Source organism: Haliotis rubra, unplaced genomic scaffold (assembly GCF_003918875.1).
Source record: "Haliotis rubra isolate DU_JTF1 unplaced genomic scaffold, ASM391887v1 Scf109, whole genome shotgun sequence".
Classification (NCBI taxonomy): domain Eukaryota; kingdom Metazoa; phylum Mollusca; class Gastropoda; order Lepetellida; family Haliotidae; genus Haliotis; species Haliotis rubra.
In genome coordinates this window covers 315746-338121 of record NW_025764992.1, presented here as the reverse complement: position 1 = coordinate 338121, position 22376 = coordinate 315746, and the positions used below count along the sequence as shown (strand labels likewise).

General features: G+C 39.9%; 1 protein-coding gene across 4 annotated transcripts; it reads left to right on the top strand.

Moving 5' to 3' along the window:
- Positions 1-1245: 1245 nt before the first annotated feature.
- Positions 1246-20499, top strand: LOC124282462 (outer dense fiber protein 3-like). 4 transcript variants are annotated; one of them, XM_046718470.1, is made up of 4 exons: positions 1246-1412; positions 16333-16440; positions 17979-18086; positions 18362-20499. In XM_046718470.1, the coding sequence occupies exons 2-4, from the start codon at positions 16338-16340 to the stop codon at positions 18841-18843; spliced, it is 693 nt and encodes a 230-aa protein (XP_046574426.1). In that variant the 5' UTR covers positions 1246-1412; positions 16333-16337; the 3' UTR covers positions 18844-20499. The 4 variants fall into 4 exon arrangements, with proteins under 4 accessions (XP_046574426.1, XP_046574445.1, XP_046574433.1 ...); XM_046718489.1 differs by lacking the exon at positions 1246-1412 and adding an exon at positions 6107-6245; XM_046718477.1 differs by lacking the exon at positions 1246-1412 and adding an exon at positions 6107-6328.
- The last annotated feature ends 1877 nt before the right edge of the window (positions 20500-22376 follow it).

Sequence of the window (22376 nt, the reverse complement as noted above, 5' to 3'; positions counted from 1 at the left end):
ATTGTACAACATCTACCCAGCAACCCATGTCCAACATTGTACAACATCTACCCAGCAACCCATGTCCAACATTGTACAACATCTACCCTGCAACCCATGTCCAACATTGTACAACATCTACCCAGCAACCCATGTCCAACATTGTACAACATCTACCCAGCAACCCATGTCCAACATTGTACAACATCTACCCAGCAACCCATGTCCAACATTGTACAACATCTACCAGCAACCCATGTCCAACATTGTACATCATCTACCCAGCAGCACCCAGCAACCCATGTCAACATTGTACAACATCTACCCAGCAGCACATGTCCAACATTGTACAACATCTACCCAGCAACCCATGTCCAACATTGTACAACATCTACCCAGCAACCCATGTCCAACATTGTACAACATCTACCAGCAACCCATGTCCAACATTGTACAACATCTACCCAGCAACCCATGTCCAACATTGTACAACATCTACCAGCAACCCATGTCCAACATTGTACAACATCTACCAGCAACCCATGTCCAACATTGTACAACATCTACCAGCAACCCATGTCCAACATTGTACAACATCTACCAGCAACCCATGTCCAACATTGTACAACATCTCTACCCAGCAACCCATGTCCAACATTGTACAACATCTACCCAGCAACCCATGTCCAACATTGTACAACATCTACCCAGCAACCCATGTCCAACATTGTACAACATCTACCCAGCAACCCATGTCCAACATTGTACAACATCTACCCAGCAACCCATGTCCAACATTGTACAACATCTACCCAGCAACCCATGTCCAACATTGTACAACATCTACCCAGCAGCACATGTCCAACATTGTACAACATCTACCAGCAACCCATGTCCAACATTGTACAACATCTACCCAGCAACCCATGTCCAACATTGTACAACATCTACCAGCAACCCATGTCCAACATTGTACAACATCTACCAGCAACCCATGTCCAACATTATACAACATCTACCAGCAACCCATGTCCAACAATATGCAACATCTACCCAGCAACCCATGTCCAACATTGTTCAACATCTACCCAGTAACAATGATCCAACACTGTACAACATCCACCCTGTAACAATGATCCAACACTGTACAGCATGTACCCTTCACAACACCTCTTCCTACCCCCCGGTGTGTCAGATCGATCAGCCGCCAGTTTCACACTTGGCTGATCAGCGTTCACTTGACGCTCTCAGTAAGTCAGTGAGTGCTGGGTAGATCAGCGACACATCGATCACACGAGGGCACGTCGCGGGGTTCGGGAGACAGAGGATAGTATGCGTGACAATATTTAGACACCGTCTTCGACTGTGATACTGAATACTGTGTTGGATACTCTGCAGTCGGACCCTTCACCTGGATACAAGCAATAAGAAAAGTAAGTTTCTTGGACTCACCTTGGGACAGACTAGTTGATATACTGGGTGTTCAAGGGTTGCTGGGAATTTTTTTTGTTTCAGCTGCAAAACCGTATATTTTGTTAATTAACACTAATTAAAAATTAAAGCCAAATTAAAAATTAAAAGCTATCTTACTACAATGAATTTACAATTTCTTAAGTATTCCTATTTTTTTCAAGAACCAATACAGATTATATATCAGATGGTCTATCCCTTACTAACGAGTTTCACGAGTCTCACTGTATTATCTAAGATAAATATAATCACAAACAACGCAATTCCCAAGAATCGTCATGTGTTATGTTTTCAATGATGGTGTCATCTCGAATTTAAGTAAAATCTGATGTCCTGATTTTCATCTCAAAGATCTAGTAATCTTCCTGATTTTGAAAAATAGTTATTTCCTCTCAAAATCACACCTCATATATTCATGATCAAAGCAGTTGTCTGTAGCTTATTTATAAAACATGTCTCTTTCAATCGGTCGAAATCTGTGTTTGTTTTTATGTTGAAGTTATGGTACGATATCGATCTGAACTCAAATCGCAGATCAAACGTTCTTTATCGGGTTTTGAGACAAACCTTACGACCTATCAGGGATCACGGACTTTCTGGCATAATCTGGGACGAGTACTAGCACTGTTTTCCTCTATACTTTGTACACAATATACGCATAACCTCACAGTGTTCACGATATCCTTACATCTTTATGTTGTAAACAATATCCCCATATACTTATAGTTCACATAATATCAATATACCCTTATAGTGTACACATTATCCTTATACCCTTATAGTGTACACATTATCCTTACAGTGTAAACAATATCCATTTATCCTTACAATGTACATTATAGAGTGTCTATATACCCTATAATGTACACAATATCCTGTATTCTCATAGTGCACTCAATATCCATACATCTTATAATGGAAACAATATCCATATATCCTTACAGTGTACTCAGTATCCATATATCCTTACAATGTACTCAATATCCCTATATCCTTATAGTGTACTCAGTATCCATATATCCTTATAATGGAAACAATATCCATATGTCCTTATAATGTACTCAATATCCATATATCCTTACAATGTACTCAATATCCATATATCCTTACAATGTACTCAATATCCATATATCCTTATAATGTACTCAATATCCATATATCCTTATAGTGTACTCAATATCCATATATCCTTATAGTGTACTCAATATCCATATATCCTTATAATGTACTCAATATCCATATATCCTTATAGTGTACTCAATATCCATATATCCTTATAGTGTACTCAATATCCATATATCCTTATAATGGAAACAATATCCATATATCCTTATAGTGTACTCAATATCCATATATCCTTATAGTGTACTCAATATCCATATATCCTTATAGTGTACTCAATATCCATATATCCTTATAATGGAAACAATATCCATATATCCTTATAATGTAAAGAATATCCATATATCCTTATAATGGAAACAATATCCATATATCCTTATAATGTACTCAATATCCATATATCCTTACAGTGTACTCAATATCCATATATCCTTATAATGTACTCAATATCCATATATCCTTATAGTGTACTCAATATCCATATATCCTTATAGTGTACTCAATATCCATATATCCTTATAATGTACTCAATATCCATATATCCTTATAATGTACTCAATATCCATATATCCTTATAGTGTACTCAATATCCATATATCCTTATAGTGTACTCAATATCCATATATCCTTATAGTGTACTCAATATCCATATATCCTTATAATGAACTCAATATCCATATATCCTTATAATGTACTCAATATCCATATATCCTTATAATGTACTCAATATCCATATATATCCATATATCCTTATAATGTAACTCAATATCCATATATCCTTACAATGTACTCAATATCCATATATCCTTATAGTGTACTCAATATCCATATATCCTTATAGTGGAAACAATATCCATATATCCTTATAGTGTACTCAATATCCATATATCCTTATAATGGAAACAATATCCATATATCCTTATAATGTACTCAATATCCATATATCATTACAATGTACTCAATATCCATATATCCTTATAGTGTACTCAATATCCATATATCCTTACAATGTACTCAATATCCATATATCCTTATAATGTACGCAATATCCATATATCCTTATAGTGTACTCAATATCCATACATCCTTATAATGGAAACAATATCCATATATCCTTATAATGGACACAATATCCATATATCCTTACATTCTACTCTATATCCATATATCCTTATAATGTTCTCAATATCCATATATCCTTATAATGGAAACAATATCCACATATCCATATGTCCGATATAATGCTACGCATATCCATATATATCCTTATAGTGTACTCAATATCCATATATCCTTATAATGTACTCAATATCCATATATCCTTATAATGTACTCAATATCCATATATCCTTATAATGTACTCCAATATCCATGTATATCCTTATAATGTACTCAATATCCATATATCCAATATATATATGTACTCAATATCCATATATCCTTATAATGTACTCAATATCCATATATCCTTATAATGTACTCAATATCCATATATCCTTATAATGGACCTCAATATCCATATATCCTTATAATGTACTCAATATCCATATATCCTTATAATGTAAACAATATCCATATATCCTTATAATGTACTCAATATCCATATATCCTTATAATGTACTCAATATCCATATATCCTTATAATGTACTCAATATCCATATATCCTTATAATGTACTCAATATCCATATATCCTTATAATGTAAACAATATCCATATATCCTTATAGTGTACTCAATATCCATATATCCTTATAGTGTACTCAATATCCATATATCCTTATAATGTACTCAATATCCATATATCCTTATAATGTACTCAATATCCATATATCCTTATAATGTACTCAATATCCATATATCCTTATAATGTACTCAATATCCATATATCCTTATAATGGAAACAATATCCATATATCCTTATAATGTACTCAATATCCATATATCCTTATAATGTACTCAATATCCATATATCCTTATAATGTACTCAATATCCATATATCCTTATAGTGTACTCAATATCCATATATCCTTATAATGTACTCAATATCCATATATCCTTATAATGTACTCAATATCCATATATCCTTATAATGTACTCAATACCCATATATCCTTATAATGGAAACAATATCCATATATCCTTATAGTGTACTCAATATCCATATCCATATATGTACTCAATATAATGTATAATGGAAACAATATCCATATATCCTTATAGTGTACTCAATATCCATATATCCTCAATATGTACTCAATATCCATATATCCTTATAATGGAAACAATATCCATATATCCTTATATATCCATATCCTATATCCTTATAATGTACTCAATATCCATATATCCTTATAATGGAAATAATGTCCATATATCCTTATAATGTACTCAATATCCATATATCCTTATAATGTACTCAATATCCATATATCCTAGTGTATAATATCCATATATCATAATATCCATATATCCATATGTCCTTATATGTACTCAATATCCATATATCCTTATAATGTACTCAATATCCATATATCCTTATAATGTACTCACCTTATAATGTACTCAATATCCATATATCCTTATAATGTACTCAATATCCATATATCCTTATAATGTACTCAATATCCATATATCCTTATAATGTACTCAATATCCATATATCCTTATAATGTACTCAATATCCATATATCCTTATAATGGAAACAATATCCATATATCCTTATAGTGTACTCAATATCCATATGTCCTTATAGTGTACTCAATATCCATATGTCCTTATAGTGTACTCATTATCCATATGTCCTTATAGTGTACTCATTATCCATATACTGTATCCTTACAGTGTACACAATATCCATATATCCTTATAGAGTACACAATATCCATATACCCTTACAGTGTACAATATAGGGTGTCCATATACCCTATAATGTACACAATATCCATATACTATTATAGTGTACACAATATCCATATACTATTATAGTGTACACAATATCCATATATCCTTATAGTGCACACAATATCCATACACCCTTATACTGTTCACAAGGCCGTTGGAGGCCTCATAGTGTACTCAAGTCCCATACAATTCCTCCAATCATGTGCACCATGTGGTACCATTCTGCTGCTGTAAGGTTGTCTAAATAAGGAAGAATTGGTATCTGACACGAAATGTCATAAACCGTCTCTGGTAAAGTTCAAGAACACACGCTTCTTTCATTTACGTAGTTACTGTTATGGCATATAGAAATATGAAATATCGTATATCTCAAATACATCCCACATAATTGCTATATGTGTAATACACCAGATAGTGTAGCAACCAAACAGTGTCACATTCAAGTCTGTATGTATGTTGCTAGTGTCGCCCTGCCCCTACCGTGCTGGAGGTGAATTAGACTGTTAGCTTACCATTATACCAGCCGTCTGGTACAGATCTACACAGAAACACTATGTCAACACAAGATACCAGCCCTCCGCACCCATTACAACATACACCTGCCCTAATTCCACGTCATTGTCGCCAGCACGCGCTTCACACTACACGTGTTTAATTAGACACTTCTGATGTTTAAAGAATCGTTACGATTGCTTATCCGAGTGGACATCTCGGGCGCCATTACAGCCTAAATGGCGCTCACACACGACAGGCAGGGAGACGAGTTGCGGGTAAACACACGTTCTGTTAAAAGTGGTCGCATGTACCCTTGTTACTAGGTAATTACATCTCAGTAACACAGCAAAGGGACAAGGTAGGTTGTAATTCGATTCCTTTTATCTTTCACTGAAAACGTTTTTTTTTTTGCAAACTTACTTACGAATACATCGTAATGTTGTTCTTACGTAATATGTATATTTTGTAATATATATGTGTTCTCTTGGCCCCTCTATATTGCACAGGTTTTCGTTTCAGAAAGCGATCTTAGCGTAAAACTTGTGATAAATCCCGATATTCGAAGTGTTAAGATTGGTTTGTTGAACAGACCACTGGGCCAGAATTTGCTTGACCACAGGATACATTAGAACAGTGTTAGGTTTAGTGTCGTTATCTGTGATGTGAAACGTCTGTATTTTCCCTCACTTTTGTCAGTTGTTCGGTATCTAAGGAAGAATTCCCTAAGGACTAGAGACTGGCGGACTCAAGTTTTGATTATAACACCGATGCCTGCCGAAATTTTGGGTTTTCTTATATATCTTAATTTTTATAATAAAGTGTACGTCTAAACATGTGCAGGAGCTACTGTACACGTGTATATATATAATCAGTAAGGGCTGCTGTTGTCGACTAGTAAGACCCACAGAGGATAGTAACATATATTACAGATTGTTAGAAGAATACACATTAATGAGTTGTCAGGTCAACTGTTCACGTGTCAACCATGTATATTTGGTCACGGTTACTATTAATGACTAGTAAAGGATAGTAACATCTATTACAGATTGTTAGAAGAATACACATTAATGAGTTGTCAGGTCAACTGTATAACCATGTATATTTGTCACGGTTTCTATTAATGACTAGTAAAGGACATCTATTACAGATTGTTAGATGTTGTTAATGAATAGGCTTATATACGTGTCAACCGTCTATATTACAAATCAATAGTATACTATTAATAAATAGCTAAATATACTGCATTCATGTCAGCTGTGTATTCTTACTGAAGGTTGCTCTTGATATATTATAGCACCGCCGATAACACACGAGTTTACTTTATATTATCAAGAAAACATGTGGAATGGCAATGTCTACCGTAGATAATGGTGAGGGTTGCTGGAGATGAATAGAATGGTCAAATGATGGTGATTAGTAAGATGTAAATAGTACGGTATTCCGTAGAATAATGACGAGGGTAACTAGGATAATCTTTTCTTGATAACTAGTGGGAATAATGAGGCCTTCAGTCGATCGATCGAAAATGGTTCTTTCTATGGTTAGATAGAGGGGAATAAGGGTCTTCTGTGGAAGGATTGTTGGGAGATAAAGGTCTTCCGTTGATCGATAGACAGGAAGATTTGTCTTTTATAGATCGATTGTAAGATGGGCCCCTTCATAGATCGATAGACAGGCCTTTTGTAGATCGATTGTAAGAGAGACACCTTCATATATCGAGAGACAGGAGGCCTTCTTTAGATCGAATGTAAGAGGAGTCCATCATAGATCGATAGACAGGAGGCCTTCTTTAGATCGATTGTAAGAGGGGTCCATCATAGATCGATAGACAGGAGGCCTTTTCTAGATCGATTGTAAGAGGGGTCCTTCATAGATCGATAGACAGGCCTTTTGTAGATCGATTGTAAGAGGGGTCCTTCATAGATCGATAGACAGGAGGCCTTTTGTAGATCGATTGTAAGAGGGGTCCTTCATAGATCGATAGACAGGCCTTTTTTAGATCGATTGTAAGAGGGGTCCTTCATAGATCGATAGACAGGAGGCCTTCTTTAGATCGATTGTAAGAGGGGTCCTTCATAGATCGGTAGACAGGCCTTTTTTAGATCGATTGTAAGAGGGGCACCTTCATAGATCGATAGTAAAGAGAGATGTTATCTTTTTGTAGACATAAACGTAATGATACCTGGGTAGCAGACAAATAAACTATTGTATCAGGTATCTGAATCTAGCTAGAACCCCAAATGGCCGGAGTCTAATTCCCATTAAGAGGCAACTGAAACATTGATGTGGTCACAATGGTAATTAAGTATTTACAAGTGTTGGTTAGCTGACCACCAAGGAAGATACACAATCGATCATTGCTTGACTCAGAGTACACGTACACTTTGTAGGACGATCAATGTGCTGAGTAAGCGTTAAGCCCCACCCACTCATGTTCCTCGAAACCATCCTGTTCCCGATGGTCATCAACTGGATCCTCTGATGATTACATGAAGGTGTTTAAAGAGGAAGACGTTGACACTGTGAAGTAGCTGCAGTTGTAGACGGAAGTGGGCTCTCTCTTAATTTCCTGACGAAGCAGCGTTAACCAGCCTCGGGTCTGTGGCCTGGAACAACAGTTCGATACTCCTGACAATATAGCATGGCTCGTCGACTGTTGGATGCAGCACAGACAGCCCCAGAGACAGCAACACCGACGGTGTATCGACGTCGTGACCTGCTCATCTGTTGTTAGGATGTCAGCATGTACTTACTCTACTCGCAATATCGAGCTAGCCCCTCAACCGTGACCAAGGTTACCAAGGACAACGCCTACGTCGAGCAACAGCGGTTGTTACTTGTTGCACGGGTGGTTGGTGTCTGGGTGGGAGAAGCTGACGTTTCCAGGATCGTGATTGGGTCACCACCTCTTCCTCCTTATTAACGGTGCCACGAATATAGAGATGTGATAATAGTCTGTCATACAAGCAGAGAACGGTGGTCTGTTAGATGTATAATTACTATAAAACGTCAGCGCTCGAGAATAACCAGTGTCGATTTTCCGACGAAACAGATTCAAAATCACCACTTTCTCCCTATTTACAGTGCGAAGACCCGCGAACAACTGGGTACCGTTGTACAAAACACCCTTCGCACTAAGACCACCTTAGGTCTATGTTAAGGTATGGGAGTTACGGTCACCTTAGCGCTAAGATCGCTTTGTACAACGGCACCCTGGTCGTCAGCTTCCCATGCTTGTCACAAGAGGCAACTAACGGGATCGGGTGGTCAGGCTCGCTGACTTGGTTGACACATGTCATCGTATCCCAATTGCGTATATCGATGCTCATTCTGTTGATCACTGGATTAAATATTGTTACAGACCGCGGCCATAAACTAGAACATTGCCGAGTGTGGCGTTAAACAACAAACAAACAAATGCAATACAAAGAGTACAAGGAACTTATGGTCTGCTGGATAGAATAGAATTGTGCATGTATTGCTACTGTAAAACATAAAGGCCGGACAATCAACAGTAACAAGAAAGAGATTCCCGCTACCCCCATATTTACAGAGCGACTAGTATAGGGATGCTATAGTCTATCATCCAAGAAAAGAACGGTCTTCCCCAGATAATCAGTAACTGTGAAATTTTAACGAACGAGAATAACCAGTTTTGATTTTCGAACGAAACAGATTCCATTGGACGTAAAACTGAAATTAGCCGTGAAAAACACATGAACACAATTTGCATTATAAAAGTATGTGTTTCTTGACACGCAACCGCATGAACAGACCAGACAAACAAGTGAGGGCTAATCACACCATACTACATTTACTGATGTCGTTAATTTGAATGTTATCCGCTGTGTACAAGTGCAGTGATTATGCGGTTTATTATAGTAAAACGTTTAAAAATATATATTCGCTTATTAACACAGTATTTGAGGGGCGGAGGGACTAGTTTTTTTGCCTTGCCCCGAATAATATGTTTTAGTCAACAAAATTTAGTGGTGAAATGTATAAATGCTCTGATTTGAGGGCATACTGTAAAACATGGAGTGGAGTCTTGGAGTGGAGCCTTGGAGTGGAGTCTGGAGTCTGGAGTATATGTGCACTTGCCACTTCAGTAAATACTGATTACTGTTTAGAAATATACCATTAATGGCTCTTCCCAGTTGTCATTTATACCTTTTGAATCACCGGTTTAAAAAAGTACTGCAAATTCATATACATGCTGAAATACCTAATTTTTTTACAAATATATATTATATTTGTAGTTTATACAGGATATTGCCACTGTTCCTTCATTGACTGCTATGCAATAAATATGTTATCTAATTCATCTTAGATATTAGTCTTTCTTGCCTTACACATTTGGGAAATTGTCATTGTTCATATCTATACATAGAGATGCAAATCCTAAAGATAATCCAACACATTTACAGTCCAGATAGTTATGTTTTATTTCTGAAATTTGATATTTATGAGGGAAAGTTAATACAAGTATATAAATCATGAATGGGTAGATGGTTTTGTGCTATTTGTTATGTAAAACATAAAACCAAACAACAATACTGTATTCACGTTTATATTATGCTGATGGGACTCCTGATGTTATTTCAAATCTTTTCAGTTCAAAATATGTTACATGTGACATATTTATAAAACAAACTATCTAAACGATGAACGATATATCCTGCCATACTGAAATTTGTGCTGAATCCCTGGGAAGGCTGTCAAGTGTCATGGGTTGAGGACTGGTCATTCATTCTTGGAAAAGGGTTTGCCTGGAACTTTATCAAGGCATTGACATTGTAGATGTTTATCAGAACTAAACATCCTGTAGTTGGAAAACGGTAATTCCTCGAAAATAGTTCATTAATTTCTTTAAAAAAGAAATATTGACAACAAATAACAATAAAAACGTGAATACAATGTCTACAATACTTTAACTGGAAAATATATTTGCACTTTCAAGGGGTAGACATTTTATGTTGGAAAGATTCTTGGCTATGCAAGGATTCATATTGCAGTATTACTATATTTACTACCATAAGGGTGTTTACACCAGTTTATCCAATTGATAAGGCCACATCAAGAAGGAAAGGTAAATCCAATTCCATATCGTCTGAACTACTTCAATACAGTGGTCACGTGCATTCTGCTAGTCATTCATCTACCCCACCCAGCCATTTCACCTGACATTCATGGCTGGCCATATTAAGAAATGTTATGGCTGTGGACAACCATTCAATAAAAGACATAAGTCCCCACCTCACGATTTGCTTCGGAAGAGATTTGATCATCGTGTTTACACCAGCCCGAGGAGTAAAGAAAAGAAAACAACGGTTAACTTGCAAAACACATATTTCCATCTAAATGTTCACTGTGCAAGGCGATTGGATCCAGGGTTTGAGATGAAGAATATTCTCATACATAATGAATTAAGGGAACAGCTGACTCTTGTTCACAAAGAGAAATTAAAAAAACTTAACGTTTTCACAATGTAATGTTCATTGTATTTGAGGACACTGAATAACAAGTCATGTCTACCAATACTATACTGTGAGACTGATATGGAAAAGATGGGCAAGCCTGAAGTGCATAAGAAGTATGATGTCAAAGATGTTCATATATTTATCTTCAAGATGCAGTGCATGATCAACTAGTAATGTTTGACTTGGTTTTACAAGTACATCGAATGTCTGTTATGTGCCAACTATTAAAATGTCTTTACTATTATTATAACTGTCATAGAAATGTTTGCTATGTCAGTTTTCTCCAAACTCCTTAATAATTTGTCACAAATTCAAACTCTCAGCAATTATGCTTTCATTTGTAGACAGCAACGTAGTCAAGAGTGTGAAAATGTTTACATGGCAATCCTCAGTAGCACTGGCTTAGCTTTCTGCCATTCTGAGGGCAGATCGTATCAGTGATGTGTTGCCTGTTATCTGTCACATTCCAATGGACTGCCCATACATAACCTTACAGAAAGTTAAGATTTTCGAAGGCACAGAGAACTGATGAGACTCACTAACAACCAGCTTGCAAAATATTCAACTGTATTTCTTTTTGCTTTTTGTTTGTAAGTTCAAGGATGTAGAAAGATAACTATTTTTATAAAAAAAAACAAGACAATTATGACATTGCAACAGTTACGTTTGCCATCACTGACAAAAAAATTCCTGTTCCTGAATAATATAGTGCTATGTATCTTATGTTATCAATTTCTTTGTTATGTAATATGTCTTAGCATAGACCGTATTTCTGTACCTTTCCCTTACAACGGCTTCCTCTACACAAATGTGCATTTGCATGTGTCAATGTTATGCATGTCCTTCATCGGGCAATAAATAATGCCATTATTAGTATTTGGTTTATAGGTTGTAAATCATTTCCATCCGTACATTCATCTGTTATAGCGCCTAATTCAGGACAGCCATCGTTCAAATATTCCTAAAGATAAAAAACTATGTAGCCAAACCATGTGAAACTTGATTGCAATTATTTAATCCACGAGCAGGATAATGCCGCTCGTAGGAAGCGCCCTTGTGTTGAGCCAGAACTCCACTCACCTCATTCATGTATACTATTACTAATGTTTGTCCTGGCTTGTGCAACCAACTAAAGTAGTTTGAACTCAACCTATCCTTCGTCTTTGTCAACTTATTGTACGTATAATTCCAAGCTAGTTCCCCTGTCGATCATATCTACGCGTTGACACATCCATCCTTCCTATCTATTCATACACATTTTTTTCTTGATGTCAACAAAGCCCCAGAACAGGACCCGCAGTTAATACAGTTACAGAATGACATTTCTGGAGTTGACAGGGCTAATTGATAAGTGTATACAAAATGACTCCTGCCTTCTGATAAAACTGATAACCAGCTACAGATGTTGGAACGAATGCGCTGGTTTAGTTTCCCTTATGATCAAAACAAAACAAACTCGGTCTTCAAAATATTTACATTTAAACTCCATTCCAAGACTCCACTCCAAGACCCCACTCCAAGACTCCACTCCATGTTTTACAGTATGCCTGATTTGAGGCATACTGTACATAATATAAACATCTACTGTAGGTGGCTGAGTAAGGCCTTCTGACTACGACCAGAGCGGTCTATCGTGGAAGTGAAAAAACTGTATGTACAAGAGTTAACACAACCCCAAACAAATACAACCCCAAGTGGAATTGCTTGTCAGCTGTGCACTTAAATCGCGATTCTGTTATCATTTCTAAACATACACATGTGTAAAGTCAGCGTGGTTTATATCACCAGCTGTGTAGGAGCAATGTTTATGTCACCCCGTGCACGGCGTGCCGATCTGCAAGATAACACAGCCACTTTAGTACGTTGGGGTACGCTTAAGGGATCACTAAACTAGACTTTGCCAACCCTTGTTTGGATAGGAAAAATACCCACCGTTGATACCTATAAGTATTTGACAATCAATAGCAATAAATATATCGCCATGTATTACCCTACTGTAGCGTATCCCCAGTAGATATAGTGTATAGTATCACCCGGCAGTAGTGGAGGGACAGTCCCTCGACTTTAAGAAAAAAATATATCCCAAATAATTACCTGTTAAAATATCCTTCATCTGCCTTTGCTTCCATTCTATCCTCCAAAAATGAAAATGTAATACGTAATCTTGCGCTTTATGTACAACATGCTGTTTTCCTTAGAAGCAATATCTTATCTGAACTGTAATTTCTTTGTGAAATGTCTGTAACATGTGCTGTATATATACTTGTATTACTTGTATATGGGCCGGAGGCCTTAAGTACAATAAATATCTTTGACTTGACTTGACTTGACTGACGCTGCTGGGTCGGAAAGGGGGAAGGTTTAGGGGGGACATGTTCTGAGTGATCTTCCAGATTAGTAAAACTTCGGTGGGAAACGGCCCAAATACAGCTCAGTTAATTCCTGGTAATCCTCTGGGAATGATAGACGTGATTGTTACCTTAGGTAGAGGATTTGTCTTGTAAGTGGCGAGACATGGGGAAAGTGATTTATAGAGTAAGTGGCGAGATCATGGCTGAGTGTCGCGACTGACACAGCTGAGACCACACATGCTAGGGTACTGTCGATAATGTAAGTATATCTGATGTAGCCATATGTACCCGAGTATCAGTATGTACCCATTTTGTCTGGCAGTATATGCTGCTCGTGCATGAAACTGTAAGTATCCGTTCAGCGTACGTACCCGTTAGTGTACCAGAATGCACCCGGCCGTGTATCCAGCTAGATATACGTGTGTACCCGTCATCATACCAACATGGTACGTACCCGTTAGTGTACCAGTTTGTACCTTTGGATTGTTCGTTTAAGTCCTATAATGCATCAGTATCAGAAGTATGTACCATCCGTGGTGTATGTTTAACGGCTCTGGTTTATCAGAATGTACGCTATGAGGTATATGTTTAAACCCTATAGTGTACAAGCACGCACCCGTAAGTGTACCAATATGTACCTTCTGGGGTATGTGTTTAAACCCTCTGATATAGTGTGCCAGTATGTACCCGTTAACATACCCGTACGTGCCCGTTAGCCCGTTAGATTACCAGTATGTGCCTGTCAACATACCCGTATATACCTGTTAATACACCCGTATCTATGTCGGTATCCATGTATGTACCAGTTAGTGTTGACTTAAGTGGTAACAGTTAGCATGTATGAGTGAGTGAGTGAGTTTAGTTTTACGCCGCACTCAGCAATATTCCAGCTATATGGCGGTGTTAGCATGTATGAAGACGTTATCTACCAATGCGGCTAAACAATAGACAGAGAAATACAGAAACCCAGTCCACTCACTCACTAATTCACATATACATCACTCACTCACTTACTTACTCAATTGCCGCTCTTATATCCTACAGCGCTGGTTGTCCAAGTCGTCTACTTACCATCACGTAGCGTCTTTGAGTAGCATTGAGTGAGTGAGTGAGTTTAGTTTTACGCCCATTTTAGCATTAATCCAATATCACGGCGGGGACAACAGAAATGGACTTTACACATTTTACCCATGTGGGGAATCGAACCCGGGTCTTGAGCGTGACGAGCGAACGCCTTAACCACTAGGCTACCCCACCGCCCCGGCATTTTAAAAGTTGGGATGTACAATATTGACAAACTTTATGGATAACAACTTATTAATTTTTTGTGAGTGCGACGTTTCGATACATATTCTTGTACCGTTGTTAAGCAGCAAAATGGTACAATAATCTGTATCGAAACGTCGCACTCACGAAATAAAATAAGTTGTTATCCGTGAAGTTTGTCAACATCAACAATCACGTGTTGCACAACGGTACTTCACACTGCTAGATGGCTGTAAACCTGCGCTCAGTCTGGGAGGGTTAAACGTATCACAGGTGTGATAAAATCTCAAGACGGGATTCGATTATCCTGATATTTTAACAGTATATTTTAAAGGGATTTCTATAATCTCAACTCAAGCAGTCCGTTTGCAAGGAACTAGATCTTGTACCGGGGTGTTACGCGTCCTAAGAGCTACTTGTTCAAACACTTGGGCCAACATGAATTAATGGTTTACGGAGGTACCGCGATACCTCATTCTGTCTGAGTAAGATCAGAGTTAGAACTGGTTTTCAGCAACTCATGCTTGTCGTAACTCGCTTTTACTGGCCAGACTCGCTGACTTGGTTGACGCATGTCATCGTTTCCAAGTGCGTAGATCGATGCTCATGATGTTAATCACTGGATTTGATGTCAAGACTCGATTATTTACAGATCGCCATTATAAAGCTGGAATATTGCTGAGTGAGGCGTTTACTAACAAAACTATGTATTTCGCTTTGTGGAATTAATTATCACTGTGTAGTGCCACTGATAGGCAGACCATTCATTAAAGTCTCAACCTACATTAAGAACATATGTTTAAAATTACATTAAAAAATTATCAAACGTGAGTCACCGTGAGTGAGTGAGTATAGTTTACGCCGGTTTTAGCAATATTCCAGCAATATCACGGCGGGGGACACCAGAAATGGGCTTCACATTTCGTACCCATGTGGGGAATCGAACCCGGGTCTTCGACGTGACGAGCTAGCGATTTAACCACTAGGCTACCCCACCGCCCCTTAAGCCACGTGGTTGCGTGTCGGTTTTAAATCGGGACGACGCTGACTTTACTGTTTCCGAATCCGGCTTATTCTACATGTAGTCGTCGGCGATCTACTTTCCCTTCTGGGCAGCTAAGAGATGTCCAAAGAGCATGTGTATTAGAAATCGCAAAGTGACAGAATTCCGCTCAGAGAACTGAGCTACGTTAGACGACAGGTACCTATAGTGGGTACGACATGTTGCGTACAGCTGTTTGTATGTCTTCACCTAATGTTTGCAGGTGCGATGGCAGAGACGGCCTACTCCCTCCCCGCGACGCTCGGGATAGAGCGGCATGACCCGCGCATGAAACGGGCACCTGCATACAGCTTTGGATCCAGATACTCGCGTGAGTATTTCAGTTGTACAGCTTCCTTCGTATCATCCGACGTTGGAGCCTGGTTTGGATTGTGATGATACGTGGTTTGGATTATGATGATGGAGCCTGGTTTGCATTGTAGTTGTGGAGTCTGGTTTGGATTATGATGATGGAGCCTGGTTTGGATTGTGGTGGTGGAGCCTGGTTTGGATTGTAGTGGTGGAGCCTGGTTTGGATTGTAGTGGTGAAGCCTGGTTTGGATTGTAGTGGTGGAGCCTGGTTTGGATTGTAGTGGTGGAGCCTGGTTTGGATTGTAGTGGTGAAGCCTGGTTTGGATTGTAGTGGTGGAGCCTGGTTTGGATTGTAGTGGTGAAGCCTGGTTTGGATTATGATGGTGGAGCCTGGTTTGGATTGTGGTGGTGGAGCCTGGTTTGGATTGTGGTGGTGGAGCTTGGTTTGGATTGTGGCGGTGGAACCTGGTTTGGATTGTAGTGGTGGAGCCTGGTTTGGATTGTGGTGGTGGAGCCTGGTTTGGATTGTGGTGATGGAGCCTGATTTGGATTGTGGCAATGGAGCTTGGTTTGGATTGTGGCGGTGGAACCTGACTTGGATTGTAGTGGTGAAGCCTGGTTTGGATTGTGGTGGTGGAACCTGTTTTGAATTGTGGTGGTGGAGCCTGATTTGGATTGTGGCAATGGAGCCTGGTTTGGATTATGGTGGTGGAACCTGGTTTGGATTGTAGTAGTGAAGCCTGGTTTGGATTGTAGTGGTGGAACTTGGTGTGGATTGAGGTGTTGGAGCCTGGTTTTGATTCTAGTGGTGAAGCCTGGTTTGGATTATGGTGGTGGAACCTGTTTTGAATTGTGGTGGTGGAGCCTGGTGTGGATTGTGGTGGTTGAGCCGGGTGTGGATTGTGGTGGTGGAGCCTGGTCAGGATTGTGGTGGTGGAGCCGGGTGTGGATTGTGGTGGTGGAGCCTGGTCAGGATTGTGGTGGTGGAGCCTGGTGTGGATTGTAGTGGTGGAGCCTGGTTTGGATTGTAGTGGTGGAGCCTGGTGTGGATTGAGGTGTTGGAGCCTGGTGTGGATCGTGATGCTAGTGATAAGCTGTCTGAATTGTAGCGGTGCTGTAGAGAGATTATGGTCGTGGATGGTAAGAAATATCGCGAGAGTATGTAGAGTAGCTATGACGAAGATAACGATCAGGTAGTGAAAATAGATGTGTGCTGACATCGTCACTGGTTTGGTGAGAGCATGCTTGTGGTGACAGAAATTATGCAGATGCGCCAGTAAAATCTGACAGTATTCACAATCGTCAACATGATATAGAACACTCAGTCACGATTTTCTGGGAAACAGATTCCATCACGCGTCAAAGGAGAACAATGGTGAAGATTTTATGAATGGATCACTGATATCAGTGTTGACACACTGTGTTCTCAAATAGGGTAACGAAGTCTCAAGTAAAGCAGACTGAATAACACAGACGTGATTTCTGATGAATGCCCTGACTAGCCGCATCTTTGATCAACCAGTGCCACGTCGCCATTCTATGAATTTTTGTTTCTAGAGTTCAAGGACGACAGTCCTGGTCCGGCGTACAATGTCGACAGCAGGGTGACGAAGTACGGCCGTGAGAGGGAGAAGGGCATCACCATAGCCGGAAGACCCAGTCCCAGTGAGTGCACTTCCACATATCTGTAAGGGCAGAACCTGGCCATCACAATAGTATCAACGGCTTTGTTGTTTCCATGACAATCACCTTGTCCCTCTGGGAATTATATAGTACAGCTTTTAACGAGACATTTACTATCCTCAAAAGCTTTTGTTCACCTGTCTCTTAATAAAATGGAAATTCCATTTCTATTCCTCTCAATATAGATGTAATAAATGTTATAAAGACATTACAACAACAACATTATACGTCTTACAACAACATTCTATCTTCTCTAGGACCTGTTGCCAGTTTCTCCCCAGGGCCCATCTACCGGACCGACAGTCTGGGCTCCCCCCGCGACAAGCGCGCCCCCTGCTACAGCTTTGGTCGACGATCATTTCCCAACTTTGACGATGCCAACCCCGGCCCTACGACGTACAGCATACCATCCACCCTCGGCTCGGACATCCCTATGTACAGGGGGGGTCGGGCAGTCGCTCTCAGGGGCAGGGACCAGTTTGGTTTCGCATACGACTGGTCTAAGTCCCCCGGGCCGGCTGCGTACGGAACCCCGGTCCCTCTTACAAAGCGCGCACCTGTTGTGACAATGAAGGGTCGGAACTATCTTCCCAGCTACAAGCAACAAAACCCAGGTCCCGGGGCCTATGACAGTGATAAGTTGTTGTATGGCAAGCAGGCCAGTCCACGGTTCACCATTGGGATTAAACATTCCGACAAGGCGATGCCGTTCTTCACGTTAGCGGATGTTGGTGAGTGAGGGCTAACACCTGTCGACAGACAGAAGTCTACATGGACTGATCGGTGTAGGCCGCTGTGTTGAACAGTATTGACTTTGGACACTCTTATCTCAACATTGCAGGCAATCTTCACTCTTGTATTTACAATGGCATCAACACTTCACTCTTGTATTTGTGGGCGGTGGGGTAGCCTAGTGGTTAAAGCGTTCGCTCGTCACGCCGAAGACCCGGATTCGATTCCCCACATGGGCACAATGTGTGAAGCCCATTTGTGGTTTCCCCCGCCGTGATATTGCTGGAATATTGCAAAAAGCGGCGTAAAACCAAACTCTCTCACTCTTGTATTTACATTAGCATCAACGTCACCGGCAAGAACGCCTACATTACCGGCAGCAACAGCAACAGCCCCTACAGCACTGTACCAATAACAACAACTCCTCTATGACCGGCAACAACAGCAACACCTACATGACCCACAACAACAACAACGAGGCCTACATGACCGACCTCAACAGCAACACCTGCATCGAAAGAACAGCCACGTCAAAGCATAAATAGCAACGACGCCTACATGACGGGCAACAACAGCATCAACACTAAAACACCACATCACCAACACCAGTGACCGGCAGCAGCAACACCAACAACATATACCTCACTGGATACAACAGCCACAACACCTTCATCAGCGGCAGCAACATCAACACTTATATCAACGACACCTACAACAAGACTAACACGACCGCCATTCAACATAAATAATTCCCACAGCATCAACATCAATAACGATAACCACCACAAACCCTCCCGTGTAGGAACATGGCTTACAGGGCCACAGAAACAGTTTACGTTATTGCCACCAACAGCAACAGCTTTTACATCACCGACATAGAGAGCAACATGGCTTACACTATCCCGTGTATCATTTGGAATGTTCCTATACACAACGACGGGGAAGCTGGAGACGTTCAGTGGTATTAACGTTCAAGACGTCGTTGTTTTCGCGTGAGTCCCTGCAGCTTCAGTTTAATGATTTGTATTGTTTTATATGATCATGTAAAGCTCAGTACCCCAGGGTGCACCTGCACACGCTAGCTTGTCCATCAGTACTCCCGTACGTCTGTCTGTGTATCTGTTTTTATGTAGAAGTATACCGTACGTATATGTACGTATAGAAGTTTATACCGCTATGATCTGCTGTTCTGGGCGATGTTAGTGTAAAGGTCAGTAACTTAGTCACGGTTCGCTGTAGGAAACATGTCACCAGGAGTGCCTTTCATACGTACTATCTTACTTACGATCTCACAATGTCATGTAGACTCTCACTCAGAGTATTCAACTTAAAGATGTTCAGTGTACTAAACCTGAAGCTGGTCCGGATTCACATTATTTCCATTACCGGTCAATTTTGTGGTACAGAGCAACACATGTCTGCTTGTCTTTACATTGGTCCAGACCAGACAACTCTAAGAACCCAAACATAGGTCCAGAAAATTCCAATCCAATAAGCTAATCCATTGGTTCAGACCACACCAGCCTGATAACCCATATATTGGTTCAGACCACACCAGCCTGATAACCCATATATTGGTTAAGATCACACCAGCCTTATAAACCCGTCCATTGGTTCAGACCATACCAGAAAAATAAACCCATTCATGGTTCAGACCATACCAGCCAGATAAATCAATCCATTGGTTCAGACCATACCAGCCAGATAAATCAATTCCTTGGTTCAGATCACACTGGTCTAATAACCCCTACATTGGTTCAGACTACACCAGCCAGATAAATCAATCCATTGGTTCAGACCATACCAGCCAGATAAATCAATCCATTGGTTCAGACCATCCCACCCAGATAAATCAATTCCTTGGTTCAGATCACACTGGTCTAATAACCCCTACATTGGTTCAGACTACACCAGCCTAATAAACCCGTCCATTGGTTCAGACCATACCAGAAAAATAAACCCATTCATGGTTCAGACCATACCAGCCAGATAAATCAATCCATTGGTTCAGACCATACCAGCCAGATAAATCAATTCCTTGGTTCAGATCACACTGGTCTAATAACCCCTACATTGGTTCAGACTACACCAGCCAGATAAATCAATCCATTGGTTCAGACCATACCAGCCAGATAAATCAATTCCTTGGTTCAGATCACACTGGTCTAATAACCCCTACATTGGTTCAGACCATACCAGCCAGATAAATCAATCCATTGGTTCAGACCATACCAGCCAGATAAATCAATTCCTTGGTTCAGATCACACTGGTCTAATAACCCCTACATTGGTTCAGACTACACCAGCCTAATAAACCCGTCCATTGGTTCAGACCATACCAGCCAGATAAACCAATCCCTTGGTTCATATCACACCAGACTAATAAACCCATTAATTGGTTCAGACCGTATCGGTCAAATAACCCACCCATTGATTCAGACCATACCAGCCTGATAAACCCATTCTTTGGTCCAGATCACACCAGCCTCATAAACCCGTCCATTGGTTGAGATTAACCAGTCTAATAAACCCATCCACTGGTTGAGACCACACCAGACTGATAAACCCATTCATTGGTTCAGACCACAACAGCCTGATAAACCCGTCCATTTGGTTCAGACCATACCGGTCTAATAAAGCCATCCATTGGTTGAGAATACATCAGCCTGTTAACCCATTCATAGGTTCAGACCATTCCAGTCGAATAACCTATTCATTGGTCAAAAAACATATCAGTCGATCCATTTTGAGGCTTCTGACCAAGAACAACATCGATGTTGAATTTCGTGCTACTGACTCCATCGATCTCATGCCTCTTCTCGGCTGATCTTGCGCAGGTACTTCAAACAAGTGCTCATTCAGATAGATATTTTATAAGACTTTACATCTCATCGTCGACACTTCTTATACAAAACAGATATCTCATAGAAGACACGTCTGAAACAGGAAGATTTTATATAGGACTGTTGTCTTTAGGGAGATATTTCAAACAAAACACAAATCATAGAAGACACGTCTCAAAGAGGCAGATTTGATGAGGGACCGTTCATAATTTATGGCAGGGGGGAGGAAAGAACCACTTTGTTTTCGGGAGCTGGGGGGGAGGTCAGCAATTTTGTACACACGTACTAGTGGGGGTAAGAAATTTTGTACATAAAATTATTCTTAGAAAATATGGGAAGGGAGAGGGGTTCATTGATTTTGTACTTTACATGCAGGGGGTCACTTATTTTGTACATAAATTTTAGGGGTTGGGGGGTCATCCACATTGTACATGCTTCTCCATAACGATCATCTTCACCTCCCCTAGCCATAAATTATGAACGGTCGCTAAAAGACTGATATATTTACTTACATGTATATACTTCATAATAACTGACAGAGGACTCCCCTCATGCTGGAATATGCAATAAGGGGCTTATATCTTTAGGGGAGATTCTTATATATACCTTACTGGCATCTCATAAGAATATACAAGACTGATGTCAGCTGTAAGCGCGGTATCTCGCCAGTATTATTTCTGACAGGTCCGATATCCCC

What these genes read in the sequence shown, in the direction of transcription:
- LOC124282462 (XM_046718470.1), top strand. Translation starts at nt 16,338, where the DNA reads ATGGCAGAGACGGCCTACTCCCTCCCCGCGACGCTCGGGATAGAGCGG. An exon ending in CTTTGGATCCAGATACTCGC is followed by an intron (nt 16,441 to 17,978) that starts GTGAGTATTTCA and finishes TTTTGTTTCTAG; the next exon opens with AGTTCAAGGACGACAGTCCT. An exon ending in AGCCGGAAGACCCAGTCCCA is followed by an intron (nt 18,087 to 18,361) that starts GTGAGTGCACTT and finishes TATCTTCTCTAG; the next exon opens with GACCTGTTGCCAGTTTCTCC.